Below are 21,180 nucleotides of genomic sequence, written 5' to 3'. Positions count from 1 at the left end.
CTTGGAGATAAACTCAAGACTTGTCCTGTTTGAAGAGCTTTTGCATTGAACTGGACTCTAAACACGCATTCCCCAACCACACAATTTCATCTATGCCCCAATTCCCCACCTAAGCACTCAGACAGGAAAACAGAGCAGCCTCTGCTATTCAGAAGGTGACCTGACACCCCAAACACTTTTATTCTCCTCCTAGGCATAAACTGCCCTAGAAAATACCAACCTCAGACAAATTTACCCCAAACTGTGATAGTGAGAAAAAGCAAGATAATTTTGTCTGAACACAGACCAAAAAAATCATGGTAACTGTACATTCACAAAATACCAAACACCTCTGCTAAAAGGGAAGATGCATTTTTGACCAATTTGTGAGATAACTGCTATGTGTGTGTGTGTTTTATTGGGGATTTAACACAGAGAACTTTACCACAAAGCTAAAGCTCCAACCTTCTATTATTTTTATTTTGAGATAGGATCTCACTAAGTTGAGTTGTTGAGGCTGGCCTCAAGCTTGTGGTTCTCTAGCTTCAACCTCCTGAGTGACCAGGATGACAGAAGAGCTTCACTGTGTTTGGCTCTTTAAAAAAAAAAAAATAATAACCAATTACAGTTTTATCCTCATTCTAGTCTCCTCTCCCACAAATCCTATAGTAGGTGTTCTTTTTTTTCCTAACACACTTATTGAGATGGCCTATGATTTCCTATGGAGTGCATTCTCCCTCTCTGCAAGGAATAATAAATTCAACTTGTTCAATTGCAAGTGTGTTCCCAGGGTATTTGGATGGAGAACCATTCAGTGTTCTCTCTTTTTTTCTCATTCTTTCTTTTCCTTTTAAAAATTTTCTTCCCCCTCCCCCGCCCCTCCCCCTCCCCCTCCCCCCTCCTCCTCTTCCTCCTCCTCCTTTTCTTCCTCCTCCTCCTCCTCCTCCTCCTCCTCCTCCTCCTCCTCCTCCTCTTCTTCTTCTTCTTCTTCTTCTTCTTCTTCCCTTTTTTTTTCTGTTTGATGTGGATCAGAGGGTTGAACCAGGGGCCCTCTACTACTGAACTACATTCCCAGTTCTTTTCATTTTTATTTTGAGACAGGGTCTCACTCATTTGCCCAACTGGACTCAAACCTGTGATCCTCCTACTTCAGTGTCCCAAGTAGCTGGGATTATAGGCATGGCCACCACATCCTGCTTCATTCTTATCCTCTGGATGCACACTGAAGAACTGGATCCATGCTGTTGGTAAGAAGCTGGGACAAAGGCAGGAGGTGCTGTCAGAAGGGACAGATAGTCATGTATTCACTCAGCAAGTATTTGTGGAGAACCCACATATGCCACAGATTGTTCTAGTTGCCAAGGACAATAGGCAAATAGAACAAGATCCCTGACTTCAGGAAGCACTCAGTTGAGGTGAGGGTGGGAGATACACGAGCAGATCATTGATTTGTGGAAATAAGTCCAATAATTTAGATATGGCCCTGGGGCTGTTCTATGCTCATAGAGGAGATTCATCCAAACCAATGTAGGAGAGAAGGGGGGACTTTAAAAAAAAAGGCTTCTGGGAATGGGTATTTGAGGCCTGGAAGCTGAGGAAAAGCTCATACGAAGAAACAAAAGCAGGTCAGGGAGATGATAGATAGTGTGATGGGTGGTGAGTTTTATGCAGTTTGGTTTTACTAGAGTGAAAAATGGGAAGCAGGCAAGAGGAGGGATTAGACTGGAGGCTCTTACAGATCACAATGTGGATTTCAGTCCTTCTCCTTTAGAGAAAGTGAATCATTGAAAGTCCAGCTAAACCTGATATGGTTAGATTCAGTTTTAAAAATTCAGTTGAATGTCTGCTATGTACTTTAAAATTCATAAAATTACAAGATGGACTGATGATAAAGGGATGAGTAGATAGAAGCATTGGATAAAGCAACTATAGTCAAATGCTAATGACAGAATCTAGGTGGTGGGTATTTGGGTATTCATTGCAAAACCCTTTTCAACTTCTCTCTGTGTGTGTGGGTGGGGGGGTGTTTCCTTTGGTGGTGCTGGGGATCAAATCCAAGACCTCATGCATGCCAGACAAGTATTTTACAATGGAGTCACATCCCAAGCCCCTTTTCTGCTTGCTGAATGCTTGTGATAAAATTTTGGGAAACAGCTAAGCACAGTGAAATATACTTGTAGTCTCAGCAACACAGGAGACTGAGACAGAAGAAACACAAGCAAGTTTGAGGATAGACTTGGCAATTTAGTAAGATCTTGTCTCGTATTAGGGTTGTAGTTAAATGGTAGAGCTCCCCTACATTCAATCCCCAGTCCTGAAAACAAAACAGGGAAACAATTCTTTTGGCCTGAGTCAGAGAGGATGGATTGGGCAGAACAGGTCTGGAGTCAGGAAGATGAGGGAGGCAGTGGTCATGGTAATTCAGATGGGGGCTGATGGCCTAATCTAGACAGTGGCAAGGGGAGCAGAGGAAAGAGGGTGGAGTTCTGAAGAAGAAGCATAGAGTTGGGCCCTGAAGGACCATGAGAGTGAGGAAAAAGAGGATGAGAAAAACACCTAGGTGAAAGTGAGTAAGTGGAGGATGGTGGCAAAAAAATGAGTAGAGAATAAGGCCACAGGAAGGAGGACAAGATGATTTGATGATCCAGAAGTATCTGGACTATGCTTCAGGAGTTAGCAGACTCCATGCTTCTCAAGGGGTGGGTGGAAGGGTCTCAGCACCGTGGGCCTCCTCCTTTTGACACTGACCTTAGTTGTCACTGGACTTCCCCAAGAATGGGTGGCTCTTGCTTACTCTCCCTTGCTAGGGAGCAGTTCTTTTGCACCCCCTCATGCTTTCTGTACTCCCACTACACAGTTTTCTCTTCTACCTTGCCACTTCCTTGGTCCTCCAGCCTAGTTGCTCAAACTTGACTCTCCCTGGAGAATACATCCTCTGACCCACTACCTTGTCTTCCTTTCTTCTTGTTTTGACTTCCTTCAGGTTTTGGCCTTGGCTTTTTCAGTAATAGAACAATGACCATCCCCTTCTCAACTCCTGAAGGAAGAGGAGTTCTTCTTTCAGAGCCTTTCAAAAGCTGTCATGACTCTAAAGAACCATTTTTCCTGCCATCATTTCTCTTTTTTCATAACCTCATTTTCCAGTATGTGATAGAAGGAATTATAGGTTGAACTGTGTCTGCCAGAAAGCTAGTCCTAGCTCCAGATACCTATGAAGGTAACTTTGTTTAAAAATAGGATCTTTTCAGATGAAATCAAGTTCAAATGAAGTCAACTGGATTACAGTGGGCCTTGGTCCAGTATGACTGGTGTCCTTACAAGAAAAGGGAAATCTGGATATAGAAATGCAGGGAAAAACTGGGCACAGTGGTGCATGCCTATAAACCCAGCATCTCAGGAAGCTGAGGCAGGGGGATCACAAGTTCAAAGCCAGCAATTTAGTAAGAACCAGTCTCAAAGAGTAAAAATTTCTGGGGATGTGACTCAGTGGTTAAGCACCCCTGGGTGTTTAATCCCTGGGGGTGGGGGGAGAGAGAAAAGAAGAGAAGAAAAAGACACATAGGGGAGAGGACAGATGAAGAGATCAGAGTGATGCATCTTCAAGCCAAAGAATGCCCAGGATTTCAGTATTACAGAAGCTAGCAGAGATAAGGAAGGAGTCTTCCCTAGACCCTTCAGAGGGAGCAGGGCTCTGCTGACATCTTGATTTCAGACTTCTACCTTCCCAAACTGTGAAAGAATAAGTTTCTGTTGTTTCAAGCCACTCAGTCTGTGTGAATGTGTTATGACAATCCTAGGAAACTAATAGGGTGTCTAGGAGGGAACAATACCATGGAAAGATTATTATTTGTCATAATCATTCTGTCACTTGTTTAGGGGCTTTTGTCTTTTCAAAACGCTTTTTGCACGTGCTTTAGACTTAAGTTTGAGCATCTATGACCTATCTGGAATGTGGGAGTGCCATGATACATAATTCTTCAAGAGATTGTGAGGAGTAAATGGAATAACATCTCTGAAACCATTTAAAAAACTGCTGAACAAGTTATTGTTGGTACTATTAACATGTGGAGGAACAGGAAAAAAAAAGTTAAGGAATGGAAATTTCAGCTCTTGATATGGACTCAGTACCTGCCCAGAACACTCCTCAAGGATATAGGATTCCAAAAGGCTCTGAAAGAGAAGCCCCTCTTTCCTCAGGGATAAGGGAGGGGCTGGTCATTGCCCAAAATTAAGATTCAGGTTGGAAGACCTCCCCAAATTTAAACCTGGTGGTAAAATATTCTTCCATTCACTCTGAACCATACCCTGAACTGCCACTGGAATAGGGGAGTGAAAAATGAGTGAGAGGCTGCTTCTGTCTTCAAGGAGTTTCCATCTACTAACTGGTCCTTTGGTGGCTTTGAGAGTATGCACACTTCCTACAGCAAGAGTCAGGCACCCTGGCTGGGGAAGACTTCTTGGAGGAAGTGAGGTGGAACTGGTCCATAAAAATTGAATTTCCAGAGCTGGGGATGTGGCTCAAGCAGTAGCACGCTTGCCTGGCATGCAGTGGGTTGGGCGCTGGGTTCGATCCTCAGCACCACATAAAAAAACATTAAAAACTAAAGATGTTGTGTCCACCGAAAACTAAAAAAAATAAATAAATATTAAAAAATTCTCTCTCGGGGCTGGGATTGTGGCTCAGCGGTAGAGCTCTCACCTAGCACGGGCGGGACCGGGGTTCAATCCTCAGCACCACATAAAAATAAAGGCATCGTGTTGTGTCCATCTACACCTAAAAAAATAAATATATAAAAAATTCTCTCTCTCTCTTTAAAAAAAAAAAAGGCTGAATGTTTTTAAAAAATTGAATTTCCAAGACATTGGCCCTTTGCAGGAAAGAATAATTAGGAGATGATTTCTATTTAGTAAATATTAATCAACTACCCCATTCTAGTGTCTGTGCTGTGCCGGGGTTGGGAAAGGGGAAGAAGTAGGTAATTAATGTAATACAGTCAGAGATCTCTCTTTCTAGCAAAGAAGCTAAATATGCATATAATTAAAGAGGGTAAAGTGTGTGAAGTTCATGGCTAGGACTTTTGAATATGGGAATTTGAACTACCCCGGGGTGATTCTGAATGAATGTCAGGACCGGAGTTGCTGGCCGGTCTTGGCCGCCTTGTCACCAGTCCCAGGTCCTTTCCTTGGCAGAAGAGCCAAGGCTGTTTATGTAATCAGCGGCGCCTCGCGGGCAACCGGGGGAACTGGCTGGAGGAGCCCAGCCAGGGCTGACAGCGCGCTCTTGGAATCCGCGCTCTGGGCGTTGGCTCGCTCCCGCCGCGACACCTGGGCCCGCCCTCCCTTCGCGGGGACACGTGCCCAGCAGCTTGGCGGTCAGCAGACGACTCGGCACGTCGGCTGCAATCCTGCCGCTTCCTAATCCCAACTGGGCGGCTGTAAAAACCTCGGAATGCCCGCCCCATCTGCCAACCCTACCCGCCGGCCAGCTGAAGAGAGTCGAAGAGGAAGAAACCCTTGAAAATTTTGAACTCTGGCGCAAATCGTGGGTCCGTCTCTTCGTCCTTTTTACTTATTCAGTATCACCCAGGAAACACAAGCAGTCCTTTAACTTCGATTCCTGGCAAAACTAGAAATGATACAGATTTTTGTTGTGATGGTGAGAGTTTGAGAGGAAGATGCACATAGTACTGGTTTAACTTTGCTTTCTCAGTATGAGGACCTGGAAAAGTCGGATGGATTTGTCTTTGAAAAGAAATCTTTTGCCATAATCAGAAACTTTTCAGCATTTCTGAAGGGATAGATGTCTGGGTCCTGAGTCAAATTCACTCCCAAATATTGATTCTGGTAGAGACCTTACTTAGAGGGTCTCACTCCCCCACCCTCGTGTGTCTGTGTGTGTGTGTGTGTGTGCGCGCGCGCGCGCTCCCTTTCTATTATGGAAAAGTTTTAAAGCTATATAAAAGTAGAGAAAATAGTATGATGAACTCTTGGGCACTTATCTCCTCCTTCAACAATTAGCAATTCATCTCCCCTCTTTTTTCCCCACCGTTTTTAAGCAAATACCAGACATCACATCTTTTGTAAAAACTTCAGTATGCAAATAACTTATAAAAATATAATGATCATACCTTAAAGATGAACAATTCTTTAATGTAAATGTACAACTGATGTTCATATTTTTGTCTCATGATTTTAAAAATTAATTACAATTAACTTGTTCAAACCAAGATGCAAATAAGTCTGCAATGCATGTGGTTGATATGTCCTTTAGTCTCTTTTAGTCTGTGTGTTTCTCCTCCTTTCCCAGCAATTTTTTGTTACTTTTTCTTTTTCTTTTTTTGTGATATTGAGGATTGAACTCAAGAGTGCTCTAACACTGAGCTACATCTCCAGTCTTTTTTATTTTTTATTTTCACAGTCTCACTACATGGCTGTGACTGACCTCCACCTCTTGTTCTTCCTGTCTTAGCTTCCCAAGTTGCTGGGATTATAGACATGTGCCGCTGTGCCTACCTCAGCAATTTATTTAATGAAGAAAACTTGTTCCTTCTCCTGCAAATTTTCCAAATTGGAAGTTGCAGACTGTATCTTCTGAATCCCTTGTTACTCAGATCTAAATCTGATGAGTTTCATATTAGTTTTAGTTCTTCTTTATGGACACAGCTAAGAAATACTACTAACTATGTAGACAATTAGATTTATTTCATCTCATTTAATTTTTTATAATGATGTGAAATATTTACATTATGTCAAATATACAAAATGACACACACTTGTGCTGGGGATGTGGCTCAGCAAAGTTCAGCAAAGGCTGGCAAGTATGAGGCCCTGGGTTTGAAATATTTAGAAAAGACTAATTTCCACCATTTCCACCTAATTTTACCCTCCCCCATAGGTAATTTGAATTAGGTTTTGGTTTATCCTTCTATTTAAAAAGAAAATAAATATAAGGAAAAATGTATATTAATACCCCTCCTTATGTGACATTTAATATACTATGTGTATGGTTACTCACTTAATTTTTTCACTTAACAATATATCTTGGAGGTCATCCCATATTACAACATAAATAGTCCTCATTTGCAAATTGGTATTAAAGAGGATCTGGCTGAGTCTCCTGAAGAGACAAAGCCCAACATGGTGGTTTTCAGACCTCAGGAAAGGATGAGGTCTGGACCAGCAAAGGCTGCATTCAGAGTTACTTGTGCAGGTGTGTGCAGCAGGAAAAATGAGGTGGAGGAAAAGAAGGGAGCAGCTCAGGTCAGCTTCTGCATCTTTAGTCTCAACTAGGGTTCAAATGCTTTCTCACCTCAGCTTTTTTTAACCATCACTTGTTGAGGGGCATTTGAGTTGCTTCCAATCTTGTTCTATTACAAAAAGTGCTGCAACGGATAGCCTTATGTATAGTCTTTTGGTGTATTTGAGTCTTTCTTCTTGATTCAGACATAGAAAGGGGAAGGGGAACCTGAGAGAAAAATGGAAAATTTTAAATGGGGTCAGAATATCAGAAAGTTTGGAAAGGGCTCCAGGAAGCCTAGCTTCAATGGGACTAACTGCAGCGCATCCCAAAATGGGGAGTTAGAAGGGAAGAGACGGAGAGAAAGGAAAGGGAACAACTCTAGGGATTCAGGGAGATTCGGGTGCCAGGGTACAGGAGCTGGAAAAAGGGGAAGATCTGCCCAGCGAAGGAGGCGTGAAAGGTATAGATGTGCTTGCTTGTGGTGCTGTCAAAGAAGACGATCTTCCCGCGTGCGTGGTCCACGAAGATGCCCACTTTCTTCGGACGGATGGGGAGGTTCTCCCGGGTACCACCATCGGTGAGCGCCTCGCACCCAATGCTTGTGATGCGCAGCGTCCAGAGGCCTGCCAAGGGCTCCACAAGCAGACAACCGCGTCTTGACACTAGCTCCGAGGCCACGCCCACCAGACAGCCCCCGCTTTCCCTCCCTTGAAGCTCCGCCTCCCAGGCCTGGCAGCCAGAAGAAATGCCTGGACAGCCCAGTACACAACGAAAAGGGTAGAAGCACTCGGGGTTGGCGGGCTCCTCCGACCTGCGCGGGAAGTGGAGGGCCAGAGTTACTGTCTTTAGATCCTGGGAAAGGATGAGGTCTGGGTGCGCTGAGGCCGCATCCAGTGTCACAGGGGCTGTGGGAAAATGAGGAGAAAGAGGGAGAGAGTCAAGTTGTTCAACCCCAAATTCTGAGCTTCCCCAGATGCAGCTGGAAATAGGTTTCCTCTCCCCAGGCACAACCCTAGCCATAGGAGAGGTCCTAGGCCTATCCCCCCCCCCCCAAAGTCCATCCCTAATTTCATCATGTGCTGTTCTGTGGGTGCAGAGGGGAGCTCCCTGCTGCTGATGGTGGTGGGATCATTTCAACAATCAAAGATGAGAGATCATCTCTTCCTTCCTCATTTCCCGTGGTCCCTGATTGAGGCTAGTATGAGATGTTGAGGCTCAGACTTTATGAGCTTAAGTAATTTTTCCAAAGTGAAGTCCCTCAAACACAAGAATGAAGAGGAAGATTGGAACACAGAAGGAATATTCAGAATCTCCTGACCTCAGTCCCACATTGAGGATTCAGACATTCAGGCACAGTTTACCAAGGCTAGAAGGCTCCCCATCCACCCTCCACAATGGTTTGATTGTGGGGACTTTCTGCTGATTTGTAATCTCAGTCTTTGCTGCAATATTAATTTTCCATTGCTACATGTGGGCATTTGGGTGAGATGGAGGATGTGGGAATGCAGGTAAGAGCGACAGCGGTCAGGCTCATGGGGAGGGTTAGGATCTTGACCCAAGCAGGCCTTACTCATCTTTGGCCTTGTGCCTGAACTACTGCCACTCAAATAGTTTAAAAAAAGGAGCGGCGGGGTAGTCAGGGAGGGAGTCAGAGGGAGACAGTGGTAGGGACTACGTTTATCCTCTAGGAGGCACCATAGCCAAAGTGATAGGAGAAGCCAAGAATGAGGCTAGAGCTCCAAGGGTCCAAGGTTGTCTTTTCCTTTCGTTTCATTAAAGAACGCGTTCATCCTTCTCCAGCCTTCACCACCACCCGCATCTTCCCTGTCAGTAGCCCAGGCCTCTTCCCGACTTTCCACTCCCTCGACGCGACTCTGCTCAACCAGGAACCATGATCGCCTTCAGCCACTCACTCAGCACCACTTTGAACCGTTCAGTAATCTCAGCGCCAAAGCTCCCCGCTCCGTTTCCAGGAACTTCAACATAAGTCTCCCTGCTTCCGGCCAGAAGTGATGCTGAAGGGGCGGCTTCCCCAGCAAAGGGAGCCCCAAATAAGGCGTGGGTTGGAGTTGCGGGGTAGGGATTCCATGGCCCCGGCTTAATTGTTTCGTCCCCTTTGAGGAAGAAGGAGAAGGAAAGTAGAAAAGATGTCAGTAAGCGTCAGCAATGAATCTCCATTGCCAATTGTGCGGCTGAGTTCTACCTACAGCAGGAGGGACCTAGGCTAAATTCAAGAAACAGGTTAGGGGCAAACGGATCCGGGGGCCCAGTATTTCCTGTAATTTGGAAAGTAGAGAAGACTCATGAGATGCCTGTCTTCCACCCATATCTGCCCATGCAATATGTGGCACCTGGTATACTCAAGAACTATAGATTCCACAGCACCCCATCCCCCAATCTCTTTTTAAGGTGTCTCTAAACCCCTTTTTCTGTTGTTTTCTTATTCTCCTATTTGAGTAGTGGGGAGTTTCTGCTGATTTGTAATCTCAATCTCAGGTAGATACTGAGAGCATTGATTCATTCCATCTAGTTCTGACAGGAGAGGGTGGCCTGCATGTTAGGAAATTTCAGTGTATTCTGGGTCAATTCAGTGTATTCCCGACGGTGGGTGGAAAGAGCATTTCCTCCAGTAGACTTGGAGGACCTCTCACTACCCCACAGGAAAATCCCAGTGTTTGGAGCAGACTCCTAGTTGGAAAAGATGACTCTGGATTATTTTTCTCTAATAGACACCCTAGGAATTAGGGAGAGAAAACAAAAAAGTTTTTTTGAGGCACTAGGAATGGAATCCAGGGTTTTTCACATGCCATGCCAGCCAAGCACTCTACCACTGAGCTATGTACCCAGACCCAAATTTAGTTTTAATAACCAGAAACTGCATATTAAAAACAAATACAAATAGCTAGGGGTAGTGGTGCAAATCTGTAGTAGTCCCAGCAACCAAGGAAGGTGAGGCAGGAGAATTGTAAGTTTGAGGACTGGCAACTCAGTGAGACCCCATCTCAAAACAAAAGATAAACAGGGTTGGGGACGTAGCTCAGTGGTTGAGCACCCCAGGCTTCAATCCTCAGTACCACAACAACAGTCAGTGGTTCTCAGTGAACACCATCCCCGACCCAAGGGGATGACAGACAGAAGGAGGCTTCCCTACTGGTCCATAATGCTAGAACCTGGGATGTTGAACACTCAACAGGGTACAAGTCAGGGAATACAGCAAACACTTACCTTCTTCAAAGGTCAGTATCTCCTCTTGTGGAATGCTGGTAGAATATAATCTCTAAATCTTGCTGACTTTGGAATGAACAGTGTCATTTCTGGCTTTGGAGAAGTGAATTCTATATATATATATATATATATATATATATATATATATATATATATTAGTTGTAGTTGGACACAATACCTTTATTTTATTTACTTTTATGTAGTGCTGAGGAACGAACCCAGGCCTCACACTTGCTAGGCAAGTGCTCTACCTCTGACCCCAGTCCATGAATTCTTATTCTATTTCACTTAAAATCACATGGCCCAAGAAGCCTAGCTCTCTTCTCTGGAGTTCCAGGGAGCTTCATTGTAAATTGCAGGTAATAAACATGTACCTTGGGGGATAGTTGTAGGGTTTGCAATCTTGGAAATGGGATGCTCAGAACATAGTGGGTCTTTAAGAAATGATAATTCTAGTGTTACCATCAGGTGGCAGAACCATTTCTACTGATTTCAGTACAAGCTGTTATGACAATGTTTCTCCATCTCTGAATTATTCTAACATCACATCCATAGTAGTTTGCCCAGAAACCTAGGCCCAGCAGGTCAGCTAATACTACAAAGAGTCGCCTCCTTTGCTTCCTTGTCTCACTTTTTTTTCTCTGCCTCTAAGCAATGAAGAATCCTAAATTTTAGAAGTATTCAAAAGTAATAGATTTCTATTACTTTTGAATACTTCTAAAATTTAGGATTGTCACTATGCTGTGAATTACATAAGTTTAAATAAATAAAACATATGAGTCTGTTCTTCTCAATTGGTTCACTAGCATTCACCCAGGAAGCCTTTTTGAATCCAAAGAGAGAGTTCTTCCCCTTACATTTCTCACTTGCCCCAAATGACAGGAAGCAGCCATCACTTACAGTTCTGCTTGTCTTTTTCATTCATGCCTTTGAGGAATCTGTTTTTATCTTTCTTCCCATTAGCCTGGAGGTTATCTAGGGGTAGAAAATGCAAAGAAATGGAGTTGAGGGAGGTGAAACAGGAAGCAGGACTATACAGCTTGGCACTGACTTGAAATTTGAGATGCTTGGGACAAGTGGGGAGATGGATTTCTCTCTCATATTCTGGTTTTCAAATTTTAAATTTTATTTTTGGACTGAAAATTGAAGCTAGGGGCTGAGTTACATCCTCAGACCTTTTGTTTATTTATTTTTATTTTGAGACAGGTTTTCCCTAAATTGCTGGGGTTGGCCTTTGATCCTCCTGCCTCACCCTCCCCAGTTGCTAGGATTATCGGCATATGTAACCACACCCAGCTTGTCTCTCAAATTCTTAGTGAACCAAGAAGATACTAAAATATAGAAGTGTCCTTTGTGCTTCCCTGCAGTGGTTCTTTAGCCCAGCACTATTCAGTAGAAACACAGTAGAAGCCACAAATATGAACCACTTAATTTTAAATTTTCTAGTAGTCATATTAAAAAAGTAAATTAAACTGGTGAAATTAATTTTAAAGTATGTTTTATTTAACTCAGTATTTTCAAAATGTTGTCATTTTAACATATAGAATAAAAATGTATTGCTAGCTGAGTATCTGTAGTCCCAGCTATTCAGGAAGCCAAGGTAGGTGGATCACTTGAGTTCACAAATTTGAAACCAGCCTGGGCAACAAAGTGAGACCTTGTCTCAATTAAAAAACTATTGTAGAGCTAGGGATATATCTCAGTTGGTTGAGTGCCTGCCAAGCATGTACAAGACCTTGGGTTCAATCCCCAGCACCATAAATTTTATACACACACACACACACACACACACACACACACAAACACACACACGCACATATTCTACATTCTAGATTCTTTTTTTTTTTTGAGACAGAGTCTTGCTTAGTTGCTGAGGCTGACCTCAAACTTGGATCTTCCTGTCTCCATTTCCTAGGAAGCTAGGATTACAGGCATGTGCCATTGCACCAGCTTACATTTTATTTTCATACCAAGTCTTCAGAAATTGGTATGCATTCTAAACCTGTAGCGCATTCGGACAAGCTACATTTCAGAGCTGACAACACATCCTGAAGTAAATGTGGATGGAATGTGGACTTTTGTGATAGTTCTAAGTAGAGGACTCTATTAAAACTATCTTTACTCCCAGCTTAGACAACACAGTTTTGCAAGGAAGGGAGTCTTTACTGACGCCAAACCTGCTTCCCTGTTGCAAACCCAGATAAGATTTTTTCCTTTCTTCTTTCCTTCCTTTCTCCCGCCTTTCCCCATTCTCTCTCTCTCTCTCTCTCTCTCTCTCTCTCTCTCTCTCTCTCTCTTTCTTTCTTTCGTACCAGGGATTGAACCAGGGACTCTTAACCAGTGAGCCACATCCCCAACCCTTTTTATTTTTTATTTTGAGACAGAGTCCTGATAAGTTGCTTAGGGCCTCACTAGGTTGTTGAGGCTGGCCTTGGGCTTATGATCTTCCTGCCTCAGTCCCCTGAGTTCTGAAATTAAAGACATGAACCACCATGCCCTGCCCAGGCAAGTTTTTAAAAAAAAAAATTAAAAAAATTTTAGTTGTAGATGGACATAATACTTTTATATTATTTATTTATGTGGTGCTAAGGATCAAACCCAGAGCCCTACGCATGTGAGGAAAGCACTCTACTACTGAGCCACAATTCTAGCCCTAGACAAGGTTTTGAAGAATATCTGACCAACTATCTAAAGCCCAAGTTGTTCACTTGGTGTTCTGGATGATTTCTGTTTCCTCAGGAGGGAGGAAAAAGGATTTTCCCAAAATGTCATTGACTTTTAATTGAGATTCACTTCTGTACTCAGGAAGAACCACTGGTTGTAGATCTCACAGTCCCTGCTTGAAGTCTTGGGAAAGTAGTATCCTGTCTCCTCTCTGGTCCCCCAGAAATAGTCACTTATGGTTTAAGTCAAAGCCCCTTCTAGTGGCTGTCATGAGTCAGGGAGGCAAATAAATAACATACTATGAAGATAGAGTTAGAATTGCCTGAAAGGAAGCATAGCAATACTTGGAAACTGCCCAAGAGAGATCCTAGCATTTGAAGGGCCCACTAATTATTATTGGCATGTACGAGTTACAGTTCAGCTTCTGGGGGGGGCAGGGTGATGGGGAGAGAATCCCCAGAGGCAGGTGACTGAAGGAGGTGACAGCCAGTTCCATACCTTCGAATTTCTTCATGTTCTCTATGATGGAGTCATGTCTTGATTTTGCTTCACTGAGTTTTTTCTCCAGGTGTGGAGGAATCAGGGTTGGATTGAGAAATTGAAATTCTTCACTCCTATGAAGTCGTGGAAGGTGATGGTGAGATCAGGGGATGGGATGTGGGGGAGGGAGGACCTAGTGACATGCATAAGAGGAGATAGAGGCCTGGCTGGTGTGAGTCAGGGGTTAGTGAGCTAGGAGTCAGAGGCCAGGGCTAGAGCTACAGGGCTGGAGAGAGGTGGGGCTTGAGGAAATATGAAAACGAAGGTGAGAGTTGGAGACAGAGGAGAGACCAGAACAGGGGCAGGGAAATCTAGTAGGGGACCCAGGAGCCACCTAGTTGAGCAAGGGGACATACAGAAGGTGCCAGAAAATAGGAGAATCTGTGCTGAAGAACTAGGAAGTTGACAAAAAGCTTCTTTTTCTTTCTTTCTTTTCTTTTTTTTTTTTTTAAAATCAACCAACCCTATGCTAAGGCTCAGGCATTCCCCATCTTCAACCTAAATAGTTGACTGCAAAATTAAGAGTGGAGATATTTGGGAGGGAAAAATGTTGAGTGTGTTTGAATATATGTTGAGTACTGTATGCATGATGCATGCGGGTTGGCCCATCATACCTGTGCAGGATAACTCTGATGTCCTAGAAGAGAAAGAGAGCACAGCTTTAGTGTGTAGCTGACCACAGGGCCAAAGTGAAGCTTCCCACCCTGCTAGAGATGGAGTGAGAAACCTTCCAATTCCCTCACTATTCCCATGTGCCCCTGGAGGGCTACTCCAAGAAGCACCTCATATACAAGTAGACAAGAAAAGTGAAGTGAAAATCTGAGTGAAGATGAGGAGAAGAAACACTGAGATTCTGAGAATGAATTTTTGTCTCTGATACTAAACCAAGGACAGGAGAGAGGCTGGAATGGCTTTGCATAATCTTTTCCTTTCTCTGTGTGTGGGTTGGGGGTGGGGTGGGGGATGGGGTAGAGAGAGAGAGAGAGAGAGAGAGAGAGAGAGAGATTTCTTGAAAGAAAGAAAGAAAAACTTATAGGCAAAGGAGATGAATTCAGGTGTGATCATCTCATCTAATTTTGTGCATCACCTAGACCTACGCTGTCCAATATGGTAGCCACTGCACAGCCACTTATGGCTATTAACACTTGAAACAAGGCTAGTGTGACAATAAACCACATTTTTAACTCAATTTAATTTTCACTAATTAAAATTTAAATTAAAAACTGAAGCAGGAGTAAAATTCTCTTTCCATGGAACACAACTTTATTGATTTGGTAGGATTACATTTTATTTCAACAACTGACAATTTAGCCTCTGAACTGAGATGTACTAAAAGTGCAAAATATATATTAGAAGTCAAAAACTCAGTACCCCCCCCAAAAAAAAAATTCCCAGAATGTAATACCTCAAAAATATGGAAAAAGGGGCTGATGCTATAGCTCAGTGGCAGAGTGCTTGCCTAGCATGCATGAGGCACTGGGTTCAATCCTCAGCACCACATAAAAGTAAACAAATAAAATAAAGGCATTCTGTCCATCTAAACTACAAAAATTAAAAAAAAAATATATGGAGAACAGGACGAAATAACTTTTAGACATTGAGTTAACTAAATATTTTCTTAAAATTTATTTCATCAGTTTCTTTTTTACCTTTTTAATGTGGTTACTAGAAAAATTTAAGTTAGATACATGTTTTGCAGTGCATTTTAAAATCACATTATATAGTTCACATTATATTTTAAATTACACATGTGACCCACATTTTACTGCTAAATTATGTATGTGGCTTACATGTCTGTGCTAGAGGTAATAAGATTGGGGTAAATGCAAATAAAAACTACACTGAGATTTTATCTTACCCAACTTAGAATGTCAGCCATCAAGAATATAAACAATAATAAATTATGGCAAGTATGTGGAGAAAAAGGAACACTTTTACATTATTGGTAAGACTGTAAATAAATACAACCAGTATAGAAATCAGTATGGAGGTTCCTCAAAAGACTAGGAATAGAACGACAACATTACCCAGCTATCTCACTGCTTGATGTCTATCCTAAAGCATAAAAGACTTCATATTATAATCATATATGCATCGTCATATTTATAGCAGTATAATCATGTTCACCTAACTATGAAAACAGAGTAGGTGCTCATCAATGAATGAATGGATGAAGAAAATATGGTATATATATGCACGATGGAGTATTATTCAACCATAAAAATGAAATTGTTTCATTTGAAGGAAATAGATGGAACTTGAGAACATCATGTTAAGCAAAATAAGCCAAACTTGGAAAGTCAAGGTTCATATGTTTTCTTTCACATGTGCAAGCGAGAGAGGGAAAAGGAAAAGAAATGTTGTATGGGGAGGATCTCATGAAAACTGAAGGGAGATCAGTAGAATTGAGAAAAGAGATCAGAAGAAGGGAAGAGGGGAAGGAAAGAGAAATACTGGAGAATAATATTGGCCAAATTATATTGTTATATTGTGTGCATGCATGAATATGTACAATGAATCCCACCATTATGTACAACTATAATTTACCAAAAAAGAAAAAAAAAAGATGATTGGGGCAATCTCGCGTATTCTGTCAGGTGGTCCATGCTCTGACTTGAGACCAGGGATAGACTGCTACCTGTCCACAGTTCTGCCCCCAAAGGACTCTCACCTCCAGCAGCTGACTAGGAAGCATTTGCTGCTTGACCTTCAAGGAATCAATGAGCTTCTTGAGGGTGGTCAGCTGCAACTCCATTGAAGCCATGAAGAGTTTCCTGTGCTCTGTCCCCTCCTGCTCCAGCCAATGGAGCCGGGACAGGAGGAAATTCTTCTCCTCCTCAAGGACCTGCTGCAGGTGCCTGAATTCCCCAAGGATCTTTATCCTCTCAAAATTTACATGATTCTGGTGGCAAGAGAAAGGGACACAGAGATGAGAGGGTAGCCTCCAATATCTGCCCAGGCCACTGTATTCAATTTTAAGTGTATTAAGTTTATACTGAGTGCCAGAGCAGAACCGTGTACTGTGACAGACTTGTAGGAAAGGAGAGGTGAGAAGAATGAACTTTAAAAGCACTTCCTATGTTCTTTGTTTTAGGCTAAGTTATGTTTCATCATTTTCACCTTTAAGGACCTCAGTGTCTAAAACTCACATTTTCAGAAGGCTGTCAGGTTATAATCTGCTGTCACATAATTTTTCCTTGGACATGCCAACAAAACAAGACACCTAAAAGTGTTGGGTGATACCACAGTCTCTCATTTCGAACTTGAGAATCAGTCTCTTGTTAGTCATGGCCTCCTTAGGCAGAGCTTAGTTAAAAGCCAATATTTCTGATTTTAAGACCAGTGCAGGTTTTCCTTTTACCAACTGTGGTGCCGGTGTCAGAGGCAAGCTGCCTACCTGCTCTGTGAAAGCAAGGTGGGTCACCCAGCTGCTGCACCCTGGCATGTCAAGTCCTTAGAGGAGAGGGCGTGAACACACCTAGCCCGCAGGTCACATTCTCTGTCCCCACCCAGGGCTGCTCCTCCTATACACTGTCTCTTTCTGCCCCAGTTTTTGTCACAGAACCTTTTTTTGGAGGGTGAGAACAATAAAGAGTTTAGGATCTTCCACAGAAATGTTTCTGTTTCCAGGGACCATGGGATGGAGTTTTTCCTTACCATAAAATCATTGATCTTCCATTCGCCTTGCTCCTTCTTTTGTACTATCTCCTTCTCTGTTTGCTGCAAGATCTCAACCTGAGATTGAATCTTCACCTGTGGGGAGGGGGTCCTTTTTGTAGGTTGTGCCTGAGTTCTCTTCTCATTAAATCCCTCTGAGTCTCTCAGAGAAGCAGGTATGATTGACTCTCCAGGGAGTCCTAATATAATTATTAATAGCACCCCCCCACTTTCTTTCTCAAGCTGGGGGGAGGAGTGGGATAATGGGAAAAGATGGAGCCTTAGTGACTGACCTAAGAGAGAAAAATGTTATTTATGACTAATTAGAATTAATATTTGCAGGGTGTTTTGGCATCATCAAAGAACTCCCACAAACTTGCCCTGATTTGCCCTATCAACAATTTTAAGACATAGGTTTTGTTTGGATCATTTGAAACTTGAGGCACCTGAGGTTGGGAGAGGTAAAGAGTTTCCTTGAAGGTTATAAGGATACACAGGAGTCAGAACTTGAGCCCAAACCTTCTGAGCTAGAATTCAAGTCCTGTCCAGTCTTCATGGTGCATTGCATTGGGCAGCATCCCTCCCCCACCATGGCTGACTGAATTGCCCACTTAAGAGCAAAGGGTGGTACAAACCACCTGGAAGAGGTAACAGTTTACAGATCCCCACTAAAGTCCTCTTCTGATGTGGGGAGCAGAGAAGGGCCCCCAGATGCCTACCTGATATTTCTGGGCAGCTTCTTCTATCAAACTGTCATTATGCGTTCTGTGGTCCTCGGATTCACAACACATCACACAGAGGAAATTCCCACTGTGCTCACAGAAGTAATAGAGCTTCTCTCCATGCCTCTGACATTTCAGCTCATCCCTTTCTGGTTGCTCCTCAGAAGCACTCATAGCTTGGATTTTTTTCACCAGATTTACCAACAGCCAGTTGGGCCTGAATGTTTTGTTCACAGAACTGTTGCAGAGGGGACATTTGAAAAAACTGCCTGATGCTTCCCCAATCCGTGTGATGCATCTGTTGCAGAAATTGTGTCCACAGTCGATGGTGACAGGGTCCTGCAGAAAGTCTGTGCAGATGGGGCAGATTACTTCCTCCTGCAGTTGGCTGGAAAACTGTTGGCTGGCCATGAGTGAAGAGAAGGCTGCTTCAGGTGTTGAAAGTCTGGAAGTCTGCTATGGACACTGGCTCTAGTAATGGAGAAGGAAAGAGAGGAGGTGCAGGTCGAAGAGTCTATCAATTCAAAGGATGGGGAGGGAGGAAACAAAGAGGGAGAGAAAAGTAAATGAATGATAGAAAAGAGTAAAAATTCAAATGTCGGGAATATTATAAAGAGAGGAAAACAGAACTATCCTACCTGGCTACCTCTTAAGAACAAATGGATATTGTGAATGTATCTAGGCTGCTTTTGAAATGAGATAAGTTGTCCTGAACTTTGAACTAATTAAGGATATGTTTCAAAGGCAGTTAATTGAGACCAGAAGGACTAGGGCACCAAAGTCCACACAGGAAGTACTTCCCATCAGCTGTGAAGGGACCTGAGGAGGGGCTGAGTGAAGCCCGCAATGCTTTGGGCATTCCTTGTAAGCCAAGCCCAAACTTGGGGAGAGCACATGGAAAAGAAGGAAGTAAGGAAGGGAGGGAGGCAGGGAGGAAGGAAGGGGGATAAGATAATCCTCTATTTTGGGTTTGAAGAATTCTGTGAAAATATGGAAGACATTATCACCCACCTTGGGGAATTTTTAGTCACAAAGAGAAACAAGTATTTCTCTTGTGGGGGAACTCTTAGTCCAGTGGGAGAAGCAAGAAACTTTCTTTCTACAGGGCCATTTTTACTTTTTGTATATTATTCTTGACCCTGGTGAATCTTTTACTTTCCCATCGTACCAGTAGCCACCTGTCCTCTACTGTTTTTTTTTTTTTCCTGCAGTTCTTCAACACTCTGATGTCTCTGTGCCCATTCTTTACCCAATCTTATTTTGGTCTATGTATGTTTCTTCTTCCTTGTTGGTGCTTCTCTGATCCCTGGCTTACCCTGCCCTATGACTTTTGTTCTGATGAGGAAAATATCAAGCAGTGTCACCTGTGTTCCCTCCTTTATCTCAATACATTTGTGTCTTAATCTTTCCTCCTTCCATATGTCTCAAGGAAAAAGAGTGCTTCCTCCCTTCCCATCTCTGAGTACTGGTTTCTACCTTTACCTCCTCTTCTCTCCAGCGTCTGGCACCTATTCCCATCAAGAAGGACATCATTCATTTTTTTTTTAATTTCAGAGTTTTATTGTATTGCACTAAGGGGACGCAGGATGGTTATACAATTTTCTCATTCAGTTTTGAAAATCTAAAGTACTTGCAAATTCTTAAGAATACCTTTACCACCAGATTAAAACAGTAAACATAATATAACCAATTTCTTAATAAGTAGTGTCTTACAAATAAAAACACATTTAAAATAGCGTTAAATGCGTCCTTCACAAGTAATCCAGTATATATATTTTATATCACATTCACTTATGCTTAAGAATTAAAGCAAGTACATTACTCTGATGGAAACTTGGGAAGTCTTTCATTCATGCAACATATAGGGATAATATTCAAGTTGAAGGAAAAAATTCCCACTCTTCTTATTTTTGTAAATGTATCCATATATAATCATCTACCTGATAAATGAGGAAACCTATAAAGTTTCCCACAAGTCAGATACATATTTTCAATTCATCAGAAGCACCTGATAGCTACAGCTAATTTATGATTAAATAGCATTTCAATAAAACCAAAATGGGGCCTACAAGTTTCTATAAACAAAAGTTTCCCATGAAATAAGGACAGTCAGTAATTAATGCACTCATTTGGAGGATCATGGCTGTTCTTTAAGGAGTTCAAACCTGTCAACACCAAAGGTAGTCATTTTATATTAATTTATACATAATTCCATTTAAATTCTTTGTCCAAGTATAACATATGAAAACAGTCTTCTCGGGCTGGGGATGTGGCTCAAGTGGTAGCGCGCTCTCCTGGCATGTGTGCGGCCCGGGTTCGATCCTCAGCACCACATACAAACAAAGATGTTGTGTCTGCTGAAAACTAAAAAATAAATATTAAAAAATTCTCTCTCTTAAAACAAAAACGAAAGAAAGAAAAGAAAACAGTCTTCTCACAAGCAAAAAATGTGGAAACATTTAAAAAATAAGGAGTCATTTTTTTAAAGTAACTGATCAGATTCCATAGGCTACTCTTGGAAACAGGATCTTGCCATCATTTGGTGGCTGTTGCACGCACTTAACCGCACCAATTCTTCTGTGTGTTGTTCTAAGAGCTCACCAAAACATAGGTCATGCCATACAGGTAGTTTAAAAAAAAATGCTAGAAAGTAAAAAGCTAACTTGCACCATCCTTCTTTCTGACAGTATGCTAAAATATCTGCATTCATGATGTTTGAAGGATCCTAGAGTCCCGGTCCACTCATCACTGGTCTATTCATGTACCTCCAAATATGATATGCCAAGACCCAGTGTAAGCCACTCTGCTGCACAAAGAAACGTGACACAGACCAAAGCATGGATGAGGTACTTTGGAAGTACAAGAGGATTCAGGGTATTACACTGGTCTATAGGATTCTTGTAATCAATCTTCAGCTCATTAAATGCTATAATCAGATGGCCAAGAAGATGAGCCCGGCGGTGAGCAGCAGTGCCAGCATGTAGCAGAAGGCCATGAACGTGAATGCCAAGGCTGAGAAGGAGGAGGGGCAGCGGCGCGGGTGTTAGCGGAGAAAGACCGTTCATTTTTATCTGGTCTAAATCTTAAGTCAAGCGGAGATGGTGGATGATTTTATGATTATATAGCCAGAGCAATTATACATTCTTCTTTGCC

The 21,180-nt window shown here is 42.5% G+C and overlaps 1 protein-coding gene, 1 long non-coding RNA gene and 1 pseudogene across 11 annotated transcripts in view; all 3 read right to left on the bottom strand.

Annotated features, from left to right (window-relative positions):
* Positions 1–479: 479 nt before the first annotated feature.
* On the bottom strand, positions 480–5,595 carry LOC114080501 (uncharacterized). Its single transcript, XR_003580621.2, has 3 exons — positions 5,455–5,595; positions 1,113–1,234; positions 480–574 (listed from the first exon to the last, which is right to left on the bottom strand). It is a non-coding gene; the product is annotated as an uncharacterized lncRNA (long non-coding RNA).
* Positions 5,596–6,660: 1,065 nt separating this feature from the next.
* Trim31 (tripartite motif containing 31) overlaps positions 6,661–21,180 on the bottom strand; it is a 25,982-nt gene continuing 11,462 nt past the window's right edge. For 5 of the 10 annotated variants that reach the window (XM_034635379.2, XM_027922103.3, XM_071613586.1 and 2 more), the window contains exons 2-9: positions 18,025–18,541; positions 17,306–17,401; positions 16,320–16,550; positions 14,263–14,285; positions 13,607–13,722; positions 11,345–11,419; positions 9,133–9,333; positions 6,661–8,124 (exon numbers count right to left, since the gene is read on the bottom strand). In XM_034635379.2, the coding sequence (XP_034491270.1) occupies positions 7,598–8,124; positions 9,133–9,333; positions 11,345–11,419; positions 13,607–13,722; positions 14,263–14,285; positions 16,320–16,550; positions 17,306–17,401; positions 18,025–18,438 (1,683 nt within the window). In that variant the 5' untranslated portion in view covers positions 18,439–18,541 and the 3' untranslated portion in view covers positions 6,661–7,597. Of the gene's footprint in view, positions 8,125–9,132; positions 9,334–11,344; positions 11,420–13,606; positions 13,723–14,262; positions 14,286–16,319; positions 16,551–17,305; positions 17,402–18,024; positions 20,392–21,180 lie in introns of all 10 variants that reach the window. The other 5 variants (XM_071613583.1, XM_071613584.1, XM_071613585.1 and 2 more) reach the window with 2 other exon arrangements.
* On the bottom strand, positions 19,564–21,070 carry LOC114080514 (protein cornichon homolog 1 pseudogene; annotated as a pseudogene).

This window comes from Marmota flaviventris, chromosome 6 (assembly GCF_047511675.1).
Source record: "Marmota flaviventris isolate mMarFla1 chromosome 6, mMarFla1.hap1, whole genome shotgun sequence".
NCBI classification, from domain to species: Eukaryota; Metazoa; Chordata; class Mammalia; order Rodentia; family Sciuridae; genus Marmota; species Marmota flaviventris.
The sequence above is the reverse complement of the archived record's forward strand: the minus strand, read 5'-3'. Positions and strand labels throughout refer to the sequence as shown.